General features: G+C 37.9%; 1 protein-coding gene across 4 annotated transcripts in view; it reads left to right on the plus strand.

Annotated features, from left to right (window-relative positions):
* Positions 1-22,194, plus strand: part of dock10 (dedicator of cytokinesis 10) — a 341,361-nt gene that overhangs the window by 224,842 nt on the left and 94,325 nt on the right. For all 4 annotated transcript variants that reach the window (XM_060834855.1, XM_060834853.1, XM_060834857.1 and 1 more), the window contains exons 12-25: positions 1,703-1,936; positions 5,558-5,680; positions 5,969-6,051; positions 8,806-8,928; positions 9,035-9,114; positions 11,169-11,356; positions 12,689-12,754; positions 13,855-13,947; positions 15,352-15,475; positions 17,347-17,468; positions 18,777-18,863; positions 19,145-19,237; positions 19,593-19,711; positions 21,173-21,242. In XM_060834855.1, coding sequence (XP_060690838.1) covers positions 1,703-1,936; positions 5,558-5,680; positions 5,969-6,051; positions 8,806-8,928; positions 9,035-9,114; positions 11,169-11,356; positions 12,689-12,754; positions 13,855-13,947; positions 15,352-15,475; positions 17,347-17,468; positions 18,777-18,863; positions 19,145-19,237; positions 19,593-19,711; positions 21,173-21,242 — 1,605 coding nt within the window. The remainder of the gene's footprint in view (positions 1-1,702; positions 1,937-5,557; positions 5,681-5,968; positions 6,052-8,805; positions 8,929-9,034; positions 9,115-11,168; positions 11,357-12,688; positions 12,755-13,854; positions 13,948-15,351; positions 15,476-17,346; positions 17,469-18,776; positions 18,864-19,144; positions 19,238-19,592; positions 19,712-21,172; positions 21,243-22,194) is intronic.

A 22,194-nucleotide genomic window follows, 5' to 3' on the forward strand; every position in this document is an offset into this window, starting at 1 on the left:
ATCCGGTCTTAAGTTGCTCGAACTGTTCAAAGTCTGTCTCATTTAACACAGTGACAGTGCCACACAACACCATTGAAGTTATTCTCGATGTAAAGGCGAGATTTCATCTCCACAAGGACATGCAATGGTCACTCTTACTGATACTGTCATGGACAGGTGCATCTGCAGCCAGCAGATTGGTAATAATGAGGTCAAGTATGTTTTTCCCTCTTGTTGGTTTCCTCACCATCTGCCACAGATCCAGTCTAGCAGCTGTGTCCTTTAGAACCTGACCAGCCTGATCAGTAGCACTGCTGCCGCACTATTCTTGGTGGTGGATACTAAAATCCTCCATTTATTGCCCATAGTGTTCAGGGATGTGTAAGTTAGGTGCTTTAATCATGGGAAATGCAGGGTTATAGAAATAGGGTTGGGGGATGTGTTGGAGTGGGCTGCTGTTCGAAGGTCAACGTGGACTCATTGGGCCGAATGACCTGTTTCCACATTGAAGGGATTTTGTATGGAGGGATTAAATTTTTACTTTCTGTTACGGTCAAGATTGGCAATGAACAGGATCTAAAAATCGCGTCTGGGACCACGGGTATTCTGGATCCCGAAAGCTCCAAGACTCAGTCTGTCTTTTACATTGGCTAAGGGTGGGGAATGGGGACCCTGCCTGCCTTCAAATTAGGCCTTTATGCATGTTAACAGACTGCGGAGGCTGACAGTGCAAGTTTCAAATGTATTTCAGGCAAACCAGAATAGTCCGGTGCATGTTGGTGCATATCTATCAGGTCCAAATTAGGATGAAGTGAAAGATTATTTAATGCACTCAGACTTATCAGACCTAGGGAATATTGTGCAACATCATGCACATTATTATTCATATGGCCAGATAGCTACTTTCCTAACCTTGTTTGCTTCAGCCCTCGACGTACTATCTGCTCTCTTTAGCAAAGCAGTGATTTCATAGCTATTGTTTTGCCTTTGCCACTAGCACATTGCAGGTAGCTCCTGGCAGTGCCATCTCAAATTAGGGCATTTACATTTCAGAACAGTATGTTGTTAACATCACAGTTGCAGTGTGGGGTAGGACTGAGAAATGATCCAGCTTTTGGGTTTCAATCCTGATTTTAAGATGTCTGTGCAGCGGGGAAAAGGCAGCTCATACATCCATTTCTTGTCACTTTTACACAACTCATATTCACAAGTTTGTGTGTAAGGAGGCAAGTGTAGGATAACAAGTAAAAATGATGTGGAAGCAAAATGTTTCAAAACAAATACATTCGTAAAATTAATAATGTGTCCTAAGTATTTAATTGCATTTGTTCACTGCTGTGATGGGTTTAAAGTTGTCATTTATATAGTTGGCCGTAGTTTGTGTTCTTTACCCCAATGACCATTTCTGGAATCCTGTGCTTGTGGGTGCACATGCAGTCAAGATTAGTTTCTGCTCTGATTTTCTTCATGATACTTTAATTATTTGATCTTAGTGGTACCATAGTGAAAACTATCGAATTTGGAAATGTTTCAGTTGATAACTGAAGAACTATTTCCTGGCAAAGAGTTATAAAAGAAGAGCAGGTAAAGAAGAGGAAAAAAGAGAAGAACCAAAATCTCTGCAAAGTTTTTATTGATTATTTTAGATTTTCAATTATTTATTTTATGTTTCATATATTATATTCAGTAACTTTTAATTTTATTTCTTTTACATTTTATGTAGATTGAGCCATTCTTCATCAGTCTTGCCCTGTTTGATGTTCGAGAAAATAGGAAAATATCTGCAGACTTTCACGTGGATCTAAATCATGACAATGTCAGACAGCTGATTTCTGGTACATTGTCAGTGAAAGAAAATGGAGGGAAAAATTCTCCTGTGAAAATATCTGAGGAAGAAAAGTCTGGGGAGCCTCAATTGCAAAAGATCCCAGAAGGATGGTTGCAGTACCCCAAAAAGGTACTAAAATGTGTTTCACTTACTTTTCTATAATTGCTGGATTTTAGCAGGTTGTTTATGATGTGATTCTGTAGCTGAATGTTGAAAAGCAATTGCAACTACCTTAAAATTAAGGTATAATTAAGTCTCACTCTCTTAAAAACTTGCATTTTTATAAAGTGTTGTTTAAAGCTCAAATTGGTGCATTTCTTATGTTCCAAAGTTTGCAAGTTATAAAGGACCTGTGTGTCAATGTGGCATGCCCCTGAATTTACTGTCTGTTGAAATACGTGTTTCTATGCCAGGCATTTTGGTTTTGGTAGAATGTGAAGTGTCCTGTGAATTTGTAAAATGGACATTTCAGGTATCATTTTTTAAAAATTAAAGAAAATACACTTCTTTATCTTCAAGTTCAGGGTTCAGGAGAAATCAGGGATAATGGAAATTGTGTATTAACCTGGATTCATTTGCTGTGGAGATACCATATATTTGTTTGATATTACAAAATTGTACTCATGTTGTGGGACTATGTAGAAAATCTGATATTGAGATCTATTAATGCTTTATCTAATTTTGGATTCCAGTGCCTCTGAATAAAAAGTGGAAATGTTTAAGATCCCAATTTGATCCTCCCTTTTCTCTACCAAAGCATAACGCTCATGCCAAAATTATGGAGACTGTTGATACATACAAACCACATGAATTAGTAGCAGAAGTAAGTCATACAATCCCTCAAATCTGCTCCACCATTCAATAAGATCATGACTGATCTGTTTGCTCCAGGTTTTCCCCAATACCCGGATGGAAATGTGGAACTTGAATCTGAGACTTCTGTTAGACAAGAGAGTCATTGTCCTCACCTCACACTGCATTCTGTGACAGAGAATCTCAAAGTCACACAACCTTTAGAGAAAACAATTCTCCTTATTTCTGACCTAAAACAATTGAACCATAATTTTTACAAGTGATCCCATTTCTGACCCAACCATAAGAGGAAACAATTCACAGTGTCAAGATCATTCAAGATTTTGTATTCATCCATTCTGCTACCTTATATATGACAGATGTCAAGCTAGATGGCCTACAATTTCCCTTGCTTCTCCTCTGTTCCTTCTTGAATAAGTTGGATTTGCTACATTCGAAACTGATGGACTCAACACCTTCAATGCCATTTACCACATTTTTAAGACCTAGGATATGTAGGATTATATGTAACTGTCCAAGCTTGTCATGCATTCAATAATTACTGTGCATACACAATGTTGCAGGGCACACATATCCGGGTATTTAGTTGTTTCTCTAATTTACAAAAAGAGCAATTAGCAAAACAAGTTGAGGGTTCCAACTGGAATTACCATTGCTATTCACCTCGCTCATGTACAGTCTTAATGATGTGCTTGCACAGGGGCTGTGATTGAGGATTTTAATATAATTGTGGGTTACATTTGGGTTGTCACCTCATTCTCACATTATGCATATAAGAATATTTTCCATTACCTTTTGTTTAGGTATAAATAATAGAAGACACCATGGAAATAAAATTTAACATCAGAATGGGCATAAAATACACATTGGAGGACTGGACATTTTTAGTTGTTGAAATCAATTTCCTTTGCATCGGCTCCTCTTCTTAGCTGCACAATAGTAATTTGGGATCTCTGCAGGCTACACCAACAGGAATACTGCCCTAAGTGATTGAAGAATATCCTCCACTCAGTCTGTACTAAAAATACATACCGGAAAGGGCTTTCTGGCCATCCCAGACTTCAGACTTGCATATTTAAAGGGTCATCCTGGCTGAAGCAGGCTGATACTTTGAGTGCCAAGTGTAGTTATTAACAGAACAGCAGGTTTACCAGCCCCATATTGGGGTAGATTCCACCCCTTTAATTTCTGTTTTTTTTTATGGGCTGAAATTGACCCCTGTGGGTTCAGCTGGATGCCATTTGTAACTGTTTTCTAGCATTGATCAAAAAGCATATTATAAAAATGATTTCTGATGCATTAAAATATTTTGATGTAAAAATATAAATGAATTCTAACATCTCTTGGGTATTTTTGTGGTGATATGCAAACATAGACAGTGATAGATGACTTTTGATGGAGGGGGTGCAGATTCCTGTAGCACTAATGCTCAGAAGTGCAATTGTTAATTTTCCTCAGGGCAATTGTTGTTAGAGAAATCTGTGATTCATTAAATGTCCATGTCAGTGATGCATTTTTTATATATTATTTGCTGATTTTTATTCATCAAAGGTAATAAGTGCTGTTTCAATGGCATAAGGGCTTGTTATTGTGTGACTTACATTCTCCTGTTGTAACGTTTATTAAAGCAAATGTAAATAATTTGATAATTACTCAACCAAGTGATACACTTTGCCATGTATTACAATGAAGTGCTAATTTTTACTCCTGAGAGCTGGAAAAAAACTAGTGTTAAATGTCTGTATGCACAAGAAATCTTTGGCTAGTGAAAGCTTTCATCATGAAATTATTTAAAAATTCTTACTGTTATTGGAAATGACATGTACCAGAAGAATTTCTTCCAATGCACATATTATGATGCTGGATGGAGAATTTAACTGATCTTTTGAGCATGTGTAAACCTTGGCAGATTGTGCTGTCGTGTTTGAATGCTACATCTGCCAAGACATTTTCCTACTTTCGTTGCCCATGGAAACAGACAAAAATCTGGCAGTAACTGTCTAGACTGTCAGAGTTATTGTCATACGTTCAAATGTTCTGTCTTGCTGTTTTTTATCTGAGTCATAACTGCATATTTTAATATGGCATCTTCAAGGAAGTACAAATTGTCGACAAACATTATAGATGTATCTCTGAATTTGCATTTTGAGTTAAATCCCTTTTAAGTAAAGTATGGCCTTGTTCTTCTCAAGTATGGTGTGATCCCATTCCAAATCTTGAATTCAAATTCTAATCTTGATTATCTGCTGAGCTTGAGCCTGAAGCAATTTATGTTGGATTAGGGGAAGGTAATTATCAGGTGACGAGAAAGTATATCTTTCAACAAGGATCACAGAATAAAGCTGTCTCCTTTTACCTGAAGAATGAACTCAACCATTTGACAACATTTTTTCTATTTTTGTAGAACTCTCTAAATATTTCACCATAATCTACACATCATCTCACCTGATCTGCTGTGTATCTGATTTGCTGGAATTTCTGGCTCCTTACAAATGCCCCAATCCAAAACCCTGTATCTGGCTTTCTCTCAGCAATTTAGACCTGAAATATTTCTACCTCTCTCTCCTTTAAGATTGCTTTTAAAACCTACTGTTGGACCAAACATTCAGTCATCCCTCCAAGTATTCCTTTCTCTGGATTATTGTCATTTTTTGTGACGTGCTTGCAGTATCTTGCCAAATTGAACAGCATTATAAATGCAGTTTTTATTGGTGTTAGGAGATGAAGAGTTGTGTTAAAGATGCTATCCAAATGCACATTATTTTGTTGTATCCCTTCCTAGAAAGTTTCTTCTCTCAGTTAGCTGAACTGTCCAAGACTAACAGCAATGTAAGATTTGAGATGTGTCATGAGCCAATGAGCAATGTTTAATTGACGGCTGTTATGTCTGTGCCTTTAAATCAATGTGTAAATTTATGAATTATACTTTACATGTAGGCCATTTTCTCTGTATCAAACCCACATATGGACATTGTGCTGGTGGCAAGAATAGAAAAAGTATTAATGGGAAATATTTCCAGTTGTGCTGAACCCTATATTAAGAGCTCGGACTCCAGCAAGGTAACTGTTTATTGCTGTACTGTGTTCATTACTGTGAGACATTCTTTTACATTATTCAATAGTCTATTAATAAATGGAGGAATAAGCAATAAAGCTCTTCCTGCATAGTTATTAAATTCATATCATGACCCTAACCAGTTTCTTTCCCTTAATGAGTGGATCTGCTACAAAGCCTAAGGAAAATGTTAAATGAAAACCTGATTAATTCTAACGATGTGATTGAATCAAATGCTTTAGTCATATTTCATCATAAATTTTTGTGATTATTTTTAACTGTTTCTTGTCAAGACTGCACAGAAGATTCTGAAGACCAACAAGCAGTTTTGCAATAAGTTAGCCAAGTACCGGATGCCATTTGCTTGGGCAGTGAGGTATGTATATTTGATATATGCCGATGAATATCTGGTTGAGTGATTGCATATTAGTTATTCATTTGAACACGTGTTAGTGTTTTATGAGTTTTTTTAAATTGTGGTTTCTCTTGGGCTACACATTTTAATTGGCACAGTGTTCTTGAACATCCAGGGTAGGTCTGCATATTTAATGCTTCTGTTGTGAAATGTGTACTCTTAATCTTTTTGTTTAAAGCTGGGCACAATGTATCACCAAGGATCTAGTGGGAGGACTTGAGGTACAGCCTATAGGGCCGCACTGGCCTCAGCACAATAACGCATTGCAGGAAGTCATGAGGACTGTTAGTCAGCTGCAGACAGGATTTCTTCCATCCATTCGGGCAGAGGTTTAGCAGCAGGAGAGCTACTGGCCAATGCAGCTCTGTAGTCCCAACAGTGTCAGTGACAGCAGTGGCCAGGTCTGTGCTGATACATAGTCCCAGAATTCTAGCTTCCAGTTGGAGGACCATATAAGTGAGGGGAAGCGATTTGAGTCACAGAGGGATGAGAAAAGGAGAGTGGGTGTTTTGATAGAGAGCCCCACGAGGTGAGGAAGAGCTGAATGATTAAACATGAGCGTCCAAAGTTGTTGCACCTCCACTGTTAGCATTGCAAGAGTGGATCTCACCCATAGTCTTCCTATTTTCTTTAGGAAGTTGCTATACTTGTCCGATAATACCCATGAAACTCACCATAGTCAATTGAACATAAATATTCTTTTTAATGATACGATAGTGTTAATGATCTTTCTTGCACTGAAAATTAACTATTACAAGTGTAAGTTCACTATCCTTCAGATTTTAAATACTTCAGGCATGTTTAAATGTGTAAAATACAAAATTGTTTTGCATTTCTTGTCTTTTCTGTCTGTTTTATTTCCGTCTAAAAAGAAAGGTTTGTTTCCTGCTTTTTATTTCCCTTCCTGTGCTTGATTTAGGATTGATTGCAACTCTTTTTGTTCATCCTTTCTTCGGCCTCTCTGTGTTCAGCTCCCAAATCTTATTTTTTATTTCTTCTTTCATGGGATTTGGGTGTCACTGGCTAGGCCACAATTTATTGCTCATCTCTAGTTGCCCCTGAGAAAGTGAAGGTAAGCTGCCTTTTTAATCCACTGCAATCTGTTTGTAAGTAGACCTATAATGCCTTTAGGGAGGGAGATTCAGGATTTGGACCCTATGGCACTGAAGGATGGTAATATTTTTCCGAATTAGGATGGTGAGTGGTTTGGAGGTGAACTTGCGGGTGCTGGTGTAGCCCATAGTTAATGGTACAGCCCTGGGCAGTGTTGCCAAACAGAGAGACCTAGGGGTACAGATACATGGTTCCTTGAAGGTGGCATCAAAGGTAGACATGGTGGTGAAGGTGGCATTTGACACGCTTGCCATCATTGATCAGAGCATTGAGTACCAGACTTGGGACCACATGTTACCACCATTCAAGACATTTGTAAGGTCATGTTTGGAGTACTGTGCACAATTCTGGCCACCCTGCTATAGGGAAGGATGTTATTAAAATGGAAAGGGTCCAAAAATATTTACATGAATGTTACCAAGACTGGAGGATTTGAGTTATATGGAAAGGCTGGATAGGCTGGGACTTATTTCCAAGGAATGTATGAGGCTGAGAGGTGACCTTATCGAGGTTTATAAAATCATGAGGGGCATAGATAAGGTGAATAGCCAAGGTCTTTTCTTCAGGTTAGGGGAGTCCAAAAGTAGACGATATATGTTTAAGGTGAGATGAGAAAGATTTAAATGGGACCTGAGGGGCAACTTTTTCACATAGGGGGTGGTGCATATATGGAATGAAATGCCAGAGGAAATAGTAGATGCAAGTACAATTAAAACATTTAAAAGACAATTGGACAGGTACAAGGAAAAGTTTAGAGAGACATGGGCCAAATGCAGGCAAATGGAATTAGTTCAGTTTAGGAAACCGGGTCGGTATGGGTGAGTTGGGCTATGGGTTTGTTTCTGTGCTCTATGGCTCTATGTATCTGTTGCCCTTGCCCTTCCACATGGTGGTAGTTGTGTGTTTGGAAGGTGCTGACCAAATAACTTTGGTGAATTTCTGCAGTGCACCTTGTAGATGGCACACACTTTTGCTTCTAAGTGTCGATGGTGAAGGAAGTAAGATTGTAGATGTTCTGTCAGTCAATAGGCTGCTTTGTCCTGGATGATATCAAGCTTTTTGGCTATTGGTGGGATGATACTCATCCAGGTAAGTGAAGAGCATTCCATTATAGTCCTGACTTGTCTCTTGTTGATGGTGGACTGATTCTGGGGAGCCAGGTTTGGGTTACTTTGCTGTAGGATTCCTAGCCTCTGACCTGCTCATGTAGCCACAATATTTATATGACTGGTCTAATTCAGTTTCTTATCAATAGTAACAATCAGGATGTTGATAGAGAGGATTCAGTGATGCTCATGCCCTTAAATGTCAAAAAGTGATGATTAGGTTCTTTCTTGTAGGAGATGGTCAATGTCTGGCACCTGTTGGCACAAATTTTACTTGCCAATAGTCAGCTCAAATCAGGATATTGTCCAGGGCCTGCTGCATTTGAAAATGGATTTGATAAGAATATACCCTGTGAGTTTTCCTGTATTTAGCTTATCTGTGCTGCTTTCAGCTCATCCTTTGAGCAACAGATGCCTTGCTGCAGCAGGTTGGAGTCACATCACCTTTGTTCAAATGGTTTACCATAATTCTTGTTTTGTTATATTGTTCTTTTAGGTCAGTATTCAAAGACAATCAGGGGACAATAGACCGAGACTCTCAATTCTCTGCTCTCTTCAGGCAAGAGAGCAGTAAGATTTCTACTGAGGATTTACTAAAATTAATTATGGAATTCAAAAGGTATCAGGGGCTTTTACCTGTAATTTGAATATTGGAATTCTTGGAGGGCTAATTAAGTGTATTTAGTTTTTGACCTAATTGGATTCTTTATTTTTCATGCTTGTAGAGCAGATAAAATGACCAAAGTACAGACCATCCCTGGCAGTCTTGATATCGCAGTGGAATCCGTCCCCATTGAACATCCAAGTATGAGATTTATTTTGTTTGCTGTCATTTTAGAGACAAATTTAACTATTTTTTAAAATTCAACTATAACCTGAGTCACTAAATATTTAATAAGCACTTCACATATCATATCCAACACAAATAGAAAAAGGTATCTACATATATAGTTTTGCTCACAAACCTGCAAATTAAGAAGATGATTGCCTCAAAAATAATGAAACGTGCAAGTGTAGAAATATTTTAAAAAAACAAATTAAATGCCTTTTTCCCCACAGCAGATGTTAGCTTTTGGCCAAAGGCCAAGTATCTGTCAGTGTTGTTCTCCAAACATCTGTTGAAGGTGTGCAGTGGATCCCTTGGGTAACTTCCTTGTCAATTTTCTTTCATTTCCTGAGAAGATGTGCTTAACATCTTCCTCACAAGTAATCAACCAATGTTGATGTCTTCTTGCATGGGAAATTCCAGTCTGAGAAACACACCTTACTACGACATGGAAAATGCTGTGTGACAACCATCTGCGGGCCACCAGATGTAGACTGTTGGGGCATTTATTCCACTGATCATCCAAGGTGTGAAAATCGAACAGATTTATAAAAGACTCCCTGAACACCTTGCTGAGGGAAAAGTCCTTTGGAACTGCACTTGGGATAACTGAACTACAAAAAGGAAAGATTCAGAAAATATGGGAGATGAATTTAACAATGGCACATCCTCCCCTGGGGAGTCGAAAGAATCCACTGTAGTACTGTTGTAGGAATCAATCTACCCCATATCTAATCAAAGAAAATTGTGAATAAAGACATATTTTGTTGGATCCTATTGATTTCTCTTATTCTCCGTTCTAATACGTGAAGTTTAAATGGATCAATTTCCCCAGATTGAAAATGCCTGTAGGGTTAGCCCTCCATTATTCAAGTGTGTGTATAAAGCCTTATGCAAGATGTAAACTCTCTGTACTTCCCCTCCTGTCTGACATGCCAGTATCTCCGCTCAAGAAAGATTGCATTTAATTTGTTCCAGCATTGTACTTACCATTACTCCTCGTGCATGATTTATAAAACTTGTTCTTCAACACTGACCATTGCTAGAAAGGTCATCACTTATTGTTAATCCCAATTTGCTTTTGGGAGTGCTAAGCCCTCTTGCTGAACGATGAAAGTCCATGTGATGTCATAACGTATTGCCCTGTTTTGTCGCAAAGGCCCAAAAATTGAGCACTTCATCAGTATTGTCTGACATCTACTTTATGAAATCCTGGACATTCCACTGAAGCTTCAAAGTGGCAGCAGAAATGTATTTGTCTGAATTCAGTCGATAAATAAGTAAAATAAGTGCTTTGAGGTCTTCCATACTTCAGACAGAATACATTTTAAGAAACAAAATTCTCTCATGGAGTAGCTACAATATTTATTAAGGTAACAAAACGTATAACATTGAGACAAAAGAGAGGTGTGTGGAAGTTAAGTATAATTCTAGAGCTGTAAGAATCAATTGAAATTTCTCTTATAATTGTCCACATTTGGAAAGTAATTGATATGTATCCTAGAAGCATTTATTGAATTTAAAAATGTGAATCAGAGTTTATTCATTTTTCTCTGTTTTTGTTGCTTATTTCTGTTCCTTGCTTCCTAATTATTTCCTTTGTCTCAAGTACCATCTCCAGTTGGCAGGAGAAGGGTTTATCATTATGATTCTGAAGTAGACAATAGAGTGTGACTACATTATTGTAATGCCCTCTTTCCTAGGCACATTCCTAATTCCTCTCTGTAATAACCTGCTTGAAACCAAGAATTCAACATTTATTACTTACCATTTTAATTTGACTAATCAGTATAATTTGATAGTTATTTGTTTGGTCTTTGGTTAAACTTGAATAATTGCCAAGAAAATATGGTGTATATAAGGTGAGGACTGTCATTGCTAAGTTATATATATTTTGAAAAATATTGTTTTAAAGCCCTGTTTTTTAAATGGAGCAAGGTGACTGGATTCTTAAGCTAAGTGTACTGGATTCTTAACATTATGTCAAACTTGGACGAAACAAAATAAAAAATAACTTGTTATTCCTGTTTCAGATTGTGTTAATCCATCATATGTGCCTCTTACACCTTTCAAGGACCCAAATACATATGAACCTACTGTAGAAGTGGAAGAGTTTGTTCAAGAGTCTGCAAAGTATTCTCTACCATATACAATATACAAAAACCATGTTTATATTTACCCTAAGCATTTGAAATATGATGGTCAAAAGTGCTTTGCCAAGGTAAGGAACACAGCAAAACTTGCACTGTTTTACACCTATACCCTTCACATCAAAATCTGCTTTCAGGGACTATGATTTAATTTTTTTTCAGAAAGAAAGATCTGATCATCAGTATATTTTTACTGCAACGTGTAAACCTGGAGTTTGAAGTCTTTGGTTATGTTCTTGCTCATTAGCCTCATTTTCTAACACGATGTACAAGGAGGCAGTTAACTTAATCTGGATTTGTCACAAGAATTCTGCTGGTCTCTGCTACTTTCGGCTTGGGAAGGATAAATTCACATATCTGTGTTCATTCCATATGGTTATTCCAGTGACCTATAAACCCTGAACTAGAATGTTAGGCAACATACTTTCCATTATTTCTGAAGTAAAGACATTGCTTCTAAACTCTCCTGCATGTTGGTATCGTCTGGGTAATGTTGCTAAACTCTGTTGATTATGTAACTTCCTGACTATGCTATCTGAGTAATTGAAATGTCAGTCTTAAGCCATTTTGCAGCCACAGTTAAAGATAGGCTGGCAGGTGGCACATGTCTCAGAAGATTTTATTATTATTTTGATGTACATATTGAATAAACAATTGAAGAATTTACTACTCAAAATCTGTTTTTCCCCGAAAGTTATACTAAATCAATACAGTTCTATGTTAATGTAATTGCTAGTCATTTTCACCAGCGTCGTGTTTCTGACTAAGTACTCCCTTATCCTGTAACTGTAAAATTTTAATCTTGTTAAACATTAGATTGGCTTTCTCGAGCATGTAACTGCTGACTTTTAGACTTTTAAAAATATCTTTTCGGGAGATTTGGGTATGGCTGGCAGGACCGACATTTGTTTGTCATCTTTAACTGCTTTTGACCCGAGCCATTTCAGAGGGCAGTTAAGAGTCAAATACCTTACTGTGTTACTTTAGTCACAGATAGATCAGACCAGGTAAAGAAGGCAAATTTCCTTCCCTCATGAGCCCGTGAATTCCCTATTCCTGAGATGCTGCCTGGCCTGCTGTGCTTTGACCAGCAACACATTTTCACCAATAATCATTTATAGTCATGGTGGTCACCATGGCTGAGACTCACTTCACACCTCAGATTTATAAAGTGAATTCAGATTCCACTAGCTGCTGTGAGAGTTTTAAACTTCTACCCCTACAGCATGAGCCTGCACTTCTCCAGTGACATTGTCACTGCACCATTATCCTTGCAAATACCTGGGATGTTTTCTGAAAGAGTCTTTTGTCACACACCATGCATCTTTGAGAGAAGTTATTCTCAATTTGTTTGTGGAATCCCAGTTTTCTGTGAAACACTTACGCAGTTTCCATTTCTGCAGGCAAGAAATCTAGCGGTGCGCATTGAGTTCAGGAGTTCAGATGGGGAAAGTGCTCAACCGTTGAAAGTAAGTTTCATTGGCAGTGTGCTTAATTACTGTAAGAAGATGCACTAAATTCCGTAAGTGTAAGACACAGTGGTTTGATCATCCACAGTACTGATTTGTCGGTCTCAACCTCATTGTTGCATAGAGGCGCTGAGTGTGGGGCTCGTGCCAATCTGTCACCTGTGGGAAAGAAAGCAGAGCAGCGAGTCATTCTTGTGTCTGAGAACTATCATGCCTCTCGGTTACAGGTGGCGCATAGCCTGGGATGGTTGTCAATAAAATTAAAGATTAGCATCCAGTTTATATCTGAAGTTAGTGTGCCATTACTGACTTTTGACTGTAATGAAAGTCAGTTGGTGGAAGGCCATCTTTCCTCACTCCACTTCAGTGTGACACCTGAAATGTTTTGATATCTCGTTCTTAATCAGTTCCTTCAGATCAAAGCATGAGGGTCATGCATGGAGGGCAAAGATGAGTCTGCTGACAGGTGGCTTCAGTCAGGGTTATAGAGACAAGTGATTCTAGGTGGGGCCCCAAAGGACTGGCAGTTGGCTTGAGGTTTCTCTTTGCCCATGAAAACAGAGCTGTTATTTTTGACTACATCAAGAAAATAAATTCAGTTTAAACCTCTTGGGCTATTTGTTGAACAGTATTGGCAGTTCTGTTAATAACTACTGACTGTTCAACTGCTTGTGACAATTAGAATCCTAGAACGTGTTCAGGTCTTCGGTGGCACATTTATGCAGCTTTTCAATGTTTTACAGAGATAGGCTGCTTGCTCATTCACAGGAATCTATAAAGCACACCTTGGACAAACGCACAGTGGCTATGGCCTTGGTCGATATTTTTAATGAATGGTTTTGTATGAGTAGTCAGCAATTGGAAATGATCCCGGTTTGCTTTATTCAGTCATTTCAAAAGAGAAGAAAGATGAAAATATTTCTGATCTGAGCTTCAAATCCTATTTTATCTATTGAATGAATCAAATTGAGTTATAATGAACTGCGAAACACAAATCTAATGAGTCAAATGGTGGATGAAATTCATGTACCTGTTATTCAGAGCTGTTTCTTTTATTTTCAAAAAGGCTATTTTAGATTGTTCTTACTTTTTTATAACAGTGTATTTATGGAAAACCAGGGAACTCGCTGTTCACGACTGCAGCACAGACAACAGTCCTACATCATTGTCAGAACCCTGACTTTTATGATGAGGTACTTTCATTGAAAATATTTGATTAAGCTGTACTTAAGTTACTGGTAAATATGTTTGAAGTGAAGACAAAGGAAATAAAACACATGAGTTCACTAGAAGACTGATTTTATATTTAATTGGCACAACTGATTATTTACAATACATTCTCCTGAATTGAGATTCTGGTTTCTATCTGGTCTGAACAAAACTGTTTTTGCAAAATCTTGTGAGGAATCTGGACATGAGCCATAAAACAGTATACAATATGTGATTGTTAATTAATTGGTAACTGTAAAATCAGGAAAATCATTTGCACCAACTTTTACATTAATGGGAATGGATAATTTTATCATCCTATTTGATCTCAAGTTCTAATTTTGATTGTAATACATATAATTGTGAAAATTAGATTTGCTGGTGCACTTTGTATTTGAAGCCAGTGTTGAGAATTGACAAAGTAACTAGTATGATAATTTGCATTATCGATTTTTAAGAATATGAGTTTAATACTTTAATCAGATGACTTTCCAAACGTTTGTTTCGTTCATTCTGATAAGGCAGAAGTAAATTATTTGTACCTTAGACTAGTGTTTATTGGTAATGGGTTAAAGCTCACTCAGTGAGTTGCTGTGGTTACATGCAGTCATACGTGCATGTTTTAGTCAGGAGCCATGGATGGTGATTGGATTGACTACAACTTTCTTTGTGTCATGTAGCTCACTTGTAATCTCTCCCTAGTTTTGCCTACAATTTGCGCATGTTAGAAAGATTTGCAGTTGATACTTGACCTATTTGGTTTTAATAAGAACACTTTCCTTCATCGTTGAGTTGCGAGGTGGGACTCAGACTTAGACCTCCTGGCTCAACTGCAATTCATTGCAGTGCATTACCACCAAACACACCAAGTTCAGATCAGGCTCATTCTTAGCATTAGAAAACTGGGCTGTGAGGAAATTCGAAGAAATATTAACATTTAACACTCAGAAAATGACAATTAAGAGGAAATTGCAAAAGCAAATATGATGGTTAAATGTACATGAAATGTAAACCTGGAATGCTGGTTCACATTAAACTGCAATAATTGGTTAAAGGAAAATTTGAAACTGATTTCAATCCATTCCTCTTCAGCCAAATAACAATCAGCCATTAAATAGATTTTTGAAATCCTAAAATATTTTTTTAAAAGTTGCATTTGGCTTATGTACAGATTTTATTTGATATGATTAATTACAATAGGATGATTAGACTTGCTCATTTGTATGTACCTTGTGATCTTGTGAATGTTGCATTCCTGGTTTGACAGTTTGAGCAATCAGTTCATTCTACAGTGAACTGTAGACCTAACCAAAAGCTGCTTATAGTGGAAATGATTTGTCAGCATGGTATTCACATTTTGAACTCTTTTTGGTGTTTCCATTACTCAGGTGAAAATTGAACTTCCTACTCAACTGAACGAGAAACATCACATTCTTTTTTCATTTTATCACATCAGCTGTGACCTTGCTACAAAAGGTGGTTCCAAAAAGAAGGAGGCATTAGAAACACAAGGTAAAATGTATTGCAGTTTAATAAAGCTTTTTTTTTCCCCAAGGATTTTTTTTTTGCTACTCTTTGCAAGTGAAGTTTCACCTTTTTTGTAGGAATGTTGTTTTGTTTCATTATTACCATTTGGTAACATGATGCAGGGCAAAAATTCACCAAAGCCCCTGAAGGTAGGACCTTTCAAACTGATGACATCTGCTCATCTAGAAGGACTAGGGCACCCATTTCATGGAAATACCATCACCTGCAAGTTCCTCTCCAAATCTCTTACCCGTCCTGGCTTGGAGATATATTGTCATTTCTTCAGTATTGCTGGGTCATAATTATGGAGTTTCTTCCCCAGGAGCAGTGTGATCAATGACTGCAGTGGTTCAAGAGGCAGTTAATCACTACCTTTCAAGTGCAATTAGGGATTGGCAAACAAATAGGAGCTCAACAAGCCATGTCCAAATCCCTCAAATGAGTAAAGCAAACCTATTCAACATTCTGCGAAAATGTTATCAGGTTAGATTGAAGAGAAAATAAAAACCAATGAGCTATAGCCAAAACCTCACACGCCAGCTGTACGCAATATTTCACACAAGGACTCACTTTTATATAGTGCCCCATGGACAGCTCTACACATAAAGATATACATTTCTTGGTAGTTCTGAACCAACATTGATGAAGGACAAACAGAATTCGATGCAAGTCAGGATACAGGAAGCAGAGTGTTGGTTGAATTGAAACTTACGATGGGTGGAATGTGGTGGGTCAGTAAGAAAGCATAAGAATTGGTAAAAAGCATTGATGAGGATTACAGCAGCGGCTGGGCTGAGCCAGGAGAGTTGATATTAGTGAATGGCAAGTCAGAGATCTTTGCTGAAAATGTGTTGCTGGTCAAAGCACAGCAGGCCAGGCCAGCAACACATTTTCAGCTGTGATCTCCAGCATCTGCAGACCTCATTTTTTACTCGATAAGTCAGAGATCTTTGTAATGGAAGCTCAGCAAAGGTGGTGGAGAGTTTGATTCAGCGTGGAACATGGGCCAGGGAAGCAGATGCAGTTAATAATTAGGGAAAGATTTTGTTGTGAGACAGGAGACAGTGTATAGCGATTGTAGCAAGGTCAGCCAGCTGAACACCATAGAATGAGTTATCTGATTGGGGCTATTAATCTCATCCAATCTAGGAGCCCTGGCTAACAGATATAAGCAGGAGTGTCAGTGATTCTGACACTTGAGGTACTGACTCTGATAAGACTGTGCCAAAGTCAAAGACTTTCCACGTGTAAATAAAGGGTGACTTAGTGACAGGATACTGGCCTCTGTGGAGTTATTTCGCAATGGCTTCAATTTTCTCAATTTCTAATTAAAGGAATGTTAAGCTAATTCAGGATTGAATGTTAAACATGCAGTCAAATAATGTTGAGGGCATGAGTTGGTGAAAAGAGGAGCTACTGATGTAGAGCTGGGTGATGGCACCATACAAATGGTACCTGATGTTATGTATTCATGGCTTGCTAGACATCAGTGTGTCAGATCAGATAGAGGTGGCCAAGGACAAATTATAATGGGAGTCTGAAGGTTGTAGACAAGGGGAAGGAATAGAAGCTATTATAGGAGATAGTTTATATTCAGTCACATTAAAACAAAGCACTTTAAGAGCTGGCATTGGTTTCCTATGTCCTTGAATAAAGGATTACATATTTTCCATATTGAGGCAAGAATATGTAGCTATTTCCTCTATTGTTGAGTCAAAAGTATAAAATAATAACAATAATAATGCATTGTTACTGTTAGAATTCCTTGTACAGGTAATGCAACAAAATACATGGAACTTTGTGACATCTTATGGCTGCATGAAGCATTACAATTTGTTTGTTCTGTTTCCAAATAGTTGGATATGCCTGGCTACCTCTACTGAAAGATGGCAGACTTGTTTCTCAAGAACATTCTTTACTTGTAGCAGCCAGCCTTCCTCCTGGTTACCTTGGTAATCAGAACGTAACATCAGGAAAGGTAACAACAATTAAAATGTATCAATCAGCCTGACAGAATACAAGTAGTTGTAGGGTCCTCTTGTGGCATGGTGGTAGTGTCACTACCTCAGATTTGAGTCCCAGGTTTGAGTCCTACCTGTTCCAGAGGTGTGTAATAATATTTCTGAACTGGTTGATTAGAAAGATAGGTAGAAGTGGTCAATTATGTGTTCCTCATTAGAAAAAGTTAAAGAGCTGAATTTTGACTGGGTTAAAGTGTCAGAAATCTGTTACCCACCATCGCCCCTCCCCCTCCCCCCCCAAACTCTAGTAATCTCATCTCCAGCTTGAAATGAAAATGGAAGTTGGTGGGTGACCAACATAGTCCAAGAAGGTGGGTTGAAACTTAAAGTATGATTATGAAGCTGTGGCCCTTTCTTTTTGTCATGCAGCTTTACAAACTTTCTTGCTGTTTGCCAGATTTCCTGAGCCCAATAGCACAGCAGCTTCTGCAAAGCATGGATTCAGGAGGCAAGAGCTTTTAAACTGATCCCTTGGATCTGTACTTAACAATCAGAGGCTCCTCCATCTTTCCTCACCACCTCACCAGGCTTCTTGTTGCCTCTGAAATCCAATAGCAACCTTCACTGAACCCTGAATGACATCCAGGCCTGATTCCTTGCCCGATCAGGCTCTGAGGCCTCCAATACCCCCACTCCACCATCCCACCTCCCTCCCTTCAACAGAAGAACCAATCATCAACCCACTGCCTGGTGCAGTAGCCATCAATGACTGGCTTCCTGACTAACGCAAGGCTCAGCTAACAACCAAATTGGGCCTCTGGGTGGGAAATTCTCGACTGATGTCACCAACATGGTCTGGAATTAAATGCCATTGTTTCGGAGACTCCTAAGAGACAAATTCCACTTGCCCTTCTGACCAAACTACCTCCTGACAGTTAGGTTAATAAAAATTCTGCTCGTAGTGCCACCTTTGAATATGTACAGGAGTGGAAAGGGTAAGGTGAAACTTGAAAATATCATTTTGCCGATCATTTAGCACCACATTTCAAGTCTCTGACACTGGGTTCGTGTCAAACTACCAGAATACATTGGGTACTCAAAATGATTTCTGTGCTGGATCAATTGCATCCAAGGCATTATTGATATTGGACCTTGGGCCAGTGAGCCATGATCATGTTCACGCTGGCATAGATGCTTTGAATGTCAGGCCAGTTTGTCATTGCCATTATCACTGAGCTCTGTCCAGGCAAGGGAAATGAAGCAGTTGGATGTGAGAGATGAAGCAGCACTCCTGTAATTTGTGTTTACATGTTACTTCTCTGCAGGCTAATGGATCTGATATTAAGTGGGTTGATGGAGGAAAACCACTCTTCAAGTTCTCTGTGCATGTCGTCTCCACAATCTATACTCAGGTAAGAGTAACTTACTTGTTTAAAATTTGTGTGTAATGCTTTATAGTTCTGCTTTATATTTAAAGGTATTGAGAAACAAATGTTGATTTTTTTAAAAAGTCTCCCAAATGAATTTAAATGGATAAAAGATGAGTCAGGATCAGCATGTTTTCCCAACGAGTACTGACTATAAGACTTTGTCTCTGCTCAAGATTACCTGACTAGGAAATCTGCTTATTAGTTGACTGACAACTGACCTATCAGCAAATGAAGAGCCCATGATTATTTTTGCTTTTTATTAGGAGGAAAGACTGAACAACTTTTTTCAGGAGTGTCAAAAACAAGAAGGCATGGGGTTGCAGCCTCCATCCTCAGACTTTGTCAACTGTGTAGAGGTTTGTGTATTTAAATCAGCTTCAAGATGAAAGAAATGCATAGTGTGACATTTGAAATGTTAAATTTTCTTTATTACTTCATCCAATGTTACATAGCTGGGGAACTTAAACCTTGATTTTGCAATAAGCACTGTTTCTGAACAAAAGCGAGCTGCCAATTCATATGTTAACTGATGGATTTTAAAAGTAATTCAAGTACTTCCAAGTAGATTGTGGTGCTCAACAGTAATATTAACATATGGTTAAATATTGTATAAATATTAATCCAAAGTAGACCTCTGTTTAATTAGTTGGGGCTTTTGTGGATGGCTTATCAGAAATATTTTGATTCTTAAGCTGTTTCTGATCATTTCAGGGTCTACTTGGCATTGAAAAAATCCACGTGATTGTACGTTTCCTTCCTATACTGCTGAATCAGTTACTCTGCATCCTGGTACAGCATGATGAAAATCAAGTTACTACTGCCACCATCAGGTAGGAATGTATGAAAAATATCAAGTAGAAAAATAATAGTTTGAATTCAAGCATGCAATACATTCAAGCTTATCCAATAAGCTTTTAAATGTTTAAAATTCAACTTTGACAATACACTTGTGCACCCTGATCTCTCAATTTGTGAGACAATCATAGCACTTAGGTAGGAATGAATGATAACTATTTCAAAATTTAACATTCAAATCTGGCTGTAATTAAATTTCCAAAAAATGCATTTATTCATTTTCACTGTGTAATGAAAATGCTTCATAATTAATGTTTTTGTGGTCCTGAGCTTGAAGGCTTATGGAGATGCAGGTCAATGACGAGACATCTTTGAATTTTTTTTAAACAAGGCCTTTCTTGGAAATCATAGTTATTGGTCTTTGTCACTTGAATTCACTTCAGGAAAAGCACTTGTCTGCCTTACAACTGGGTTTTATGGCTGTTCTGTTTGGACAGTGATTGGAGTCTTGGAGTTTATGTTTGGATTTTCCAGTTAAGGAATGCCTACTACAAAACAAGCAGCTCATTTTATATTCATGTCTGGGAAGAATCTTTGCTGTGAGATCAGAGAGAAATCTGACTCTTCTTCTGGAAGAGTAATTGCAAGAACATCTTGATATTGTATTTTCTGACCAAACTGTGTCTAACAAGGTTCCAGACAATCTTTTATGATTACTGACCATGCATGTAATCATACCAGATGGCAGATTGAAAAACTTCAGACTCTTCTATGCCCAAGCCAGCATGAACATGGTGGTCCAAATGGTCTCTTGTGCTGTAACCAAAGATGTGCGGGTCAGGTGAATTGGCCAAGCTAAATTGCCCGTAGTGTTAGGTTAGGGGTATGGGTGGGTTGCGCTTCGGCGGGTCGGTGTGGACTTGTTGGGCCGAAGGGCCTGTTTCCACACTGTAAGTCTAATCTAAAAATCTTACTATGTTTCTTGCAAGTCAAGGTGCGAACAGACTACAGGTAGCAGCAAAATATAGCGCCATCATGTGGACATGGTGGTTAAAAATCTGTTCCAAAGATTTTCAACAAAGTTTAGCTTCTGGCAGCAAAAGGTTTAGGCAATTCATAAAACAACAAACTGTAGTATTTATTGATGGACGTTTTATATGTGGAAACACTTTTGTAATTTCTTTCAAAAATATTTTAAAGTGAATCTCTGTAGAGAGAGCTCTCTTGACATATTTTTTCCTTTTACCTGCAGTGTGTTTGTGCCTGTGTTTTGGGTTGTTTTGAGGGGTAAACATTTATATTTTAACATTAGAAATTGCATGTATGAATTAAGTTTACAAATTTGTTGAATAGATTTTCTTTCATAAAAAATTTAAATAATTTGTTCACAAGAGATGTTAAATTAAATTAGTAATTTGTACATGACAGCAATATCTGGTTGAAAAAAGTTGACAATATCATTCTGTGTACTAAAACATCTCTTTTCTGTTTTTAAGGGCAATTGTTGACACTGTTGCCAAGTGCCATGAAGAGCAATTAAACGTTCACCTCCGCTCATATATTAAGGTACAGTTAAAATTTTAAATCAGTACATACATGCAAGTGAGATAGTACCTCCTTATTCAGTATATGTCTGCATGTCCGTGTCATTTAAACATAGCAATTCTCTCAGCACTGCTCAAGGTTTGTCATTGACTGCTCACTCAAAGGGGAATTTGAAAACTATGTTTTGGTTACTGAGACATGGTTGCATATTGAGTGAGCAGATATGTTCTTCAAACTTTGAAAATGTTGTATTTGTAACATGAATTTTTGTTGCTTTTTGTAACAAATTTAGTGTGCTATTGACACCTTGATGAATTCAATACAGTCAATTGCTCCCATAAGTGGCTAGTAAAAAGTGAGGTCTGCAGATGCTGGAGATCAGAGCTGAAAATGTGTTGCTGGTTAAAGCACAGCAGGTTAGGCAGCATCCAAGGAACAGGAAATTCGACGTTTCGGGCCAGATGAAGGGCTCTGGCCTGAAACGTCGAATTTCCTGTTCCTTGGATGCTGCCTAACCTGCTGTGCTTTAACCAGCAACACATTTTCAGCCCATAAGTGGCTAGGCTTTTTTTTAAATATATTTTTGACTACAATCAGTATACATTATACCGTAGCGTAACTCAAGAGTTGTATCAATATTACTTGCTGCTGATCCGACTAAAATATATGGAAGTTTTAGACAGATTTACTTATGTGTTTTTCTAATATTTTTGAAGTTGGGCGAAAAGCTCCTTGAAAATCCTTGGTATCTGCCTTTGAGAAGAGGCAAGTTATCAAGCTAATAATAAACAGAACTGACTGGCCTTTTAAAAATATTTAATTTTCTATGCTAATTTCTCTATTTACCAGTTTCTGTGATGGTCATACATGATTATGAGCTTGGATTCTCCCTCTGCATTTAGTGCTTTGCCATTCTTCAAAATGACTGGGAAGAAAATTACTGGGAAACAAAGAATTGTAAAATCTTTGCCTT

The sequence above is a fragment of the Hemiscyllium ocellatum genome, chromosome 13 (genome assembly GCF_020745735.1).
Source record: "Hemiscyllium ocellatum isolate sHemOce1 chromosome 13, sHemOce1.pat.X.cur, whole genome shotgun sequence".
Taxonomy (NCBI): Eukaryota; Metazoa; Chordata; class Chondrichthyes; order Orectolobiformes; family Hemiscylliidae; genus Hemiscyllium; species Hemiscyllium ocellatum.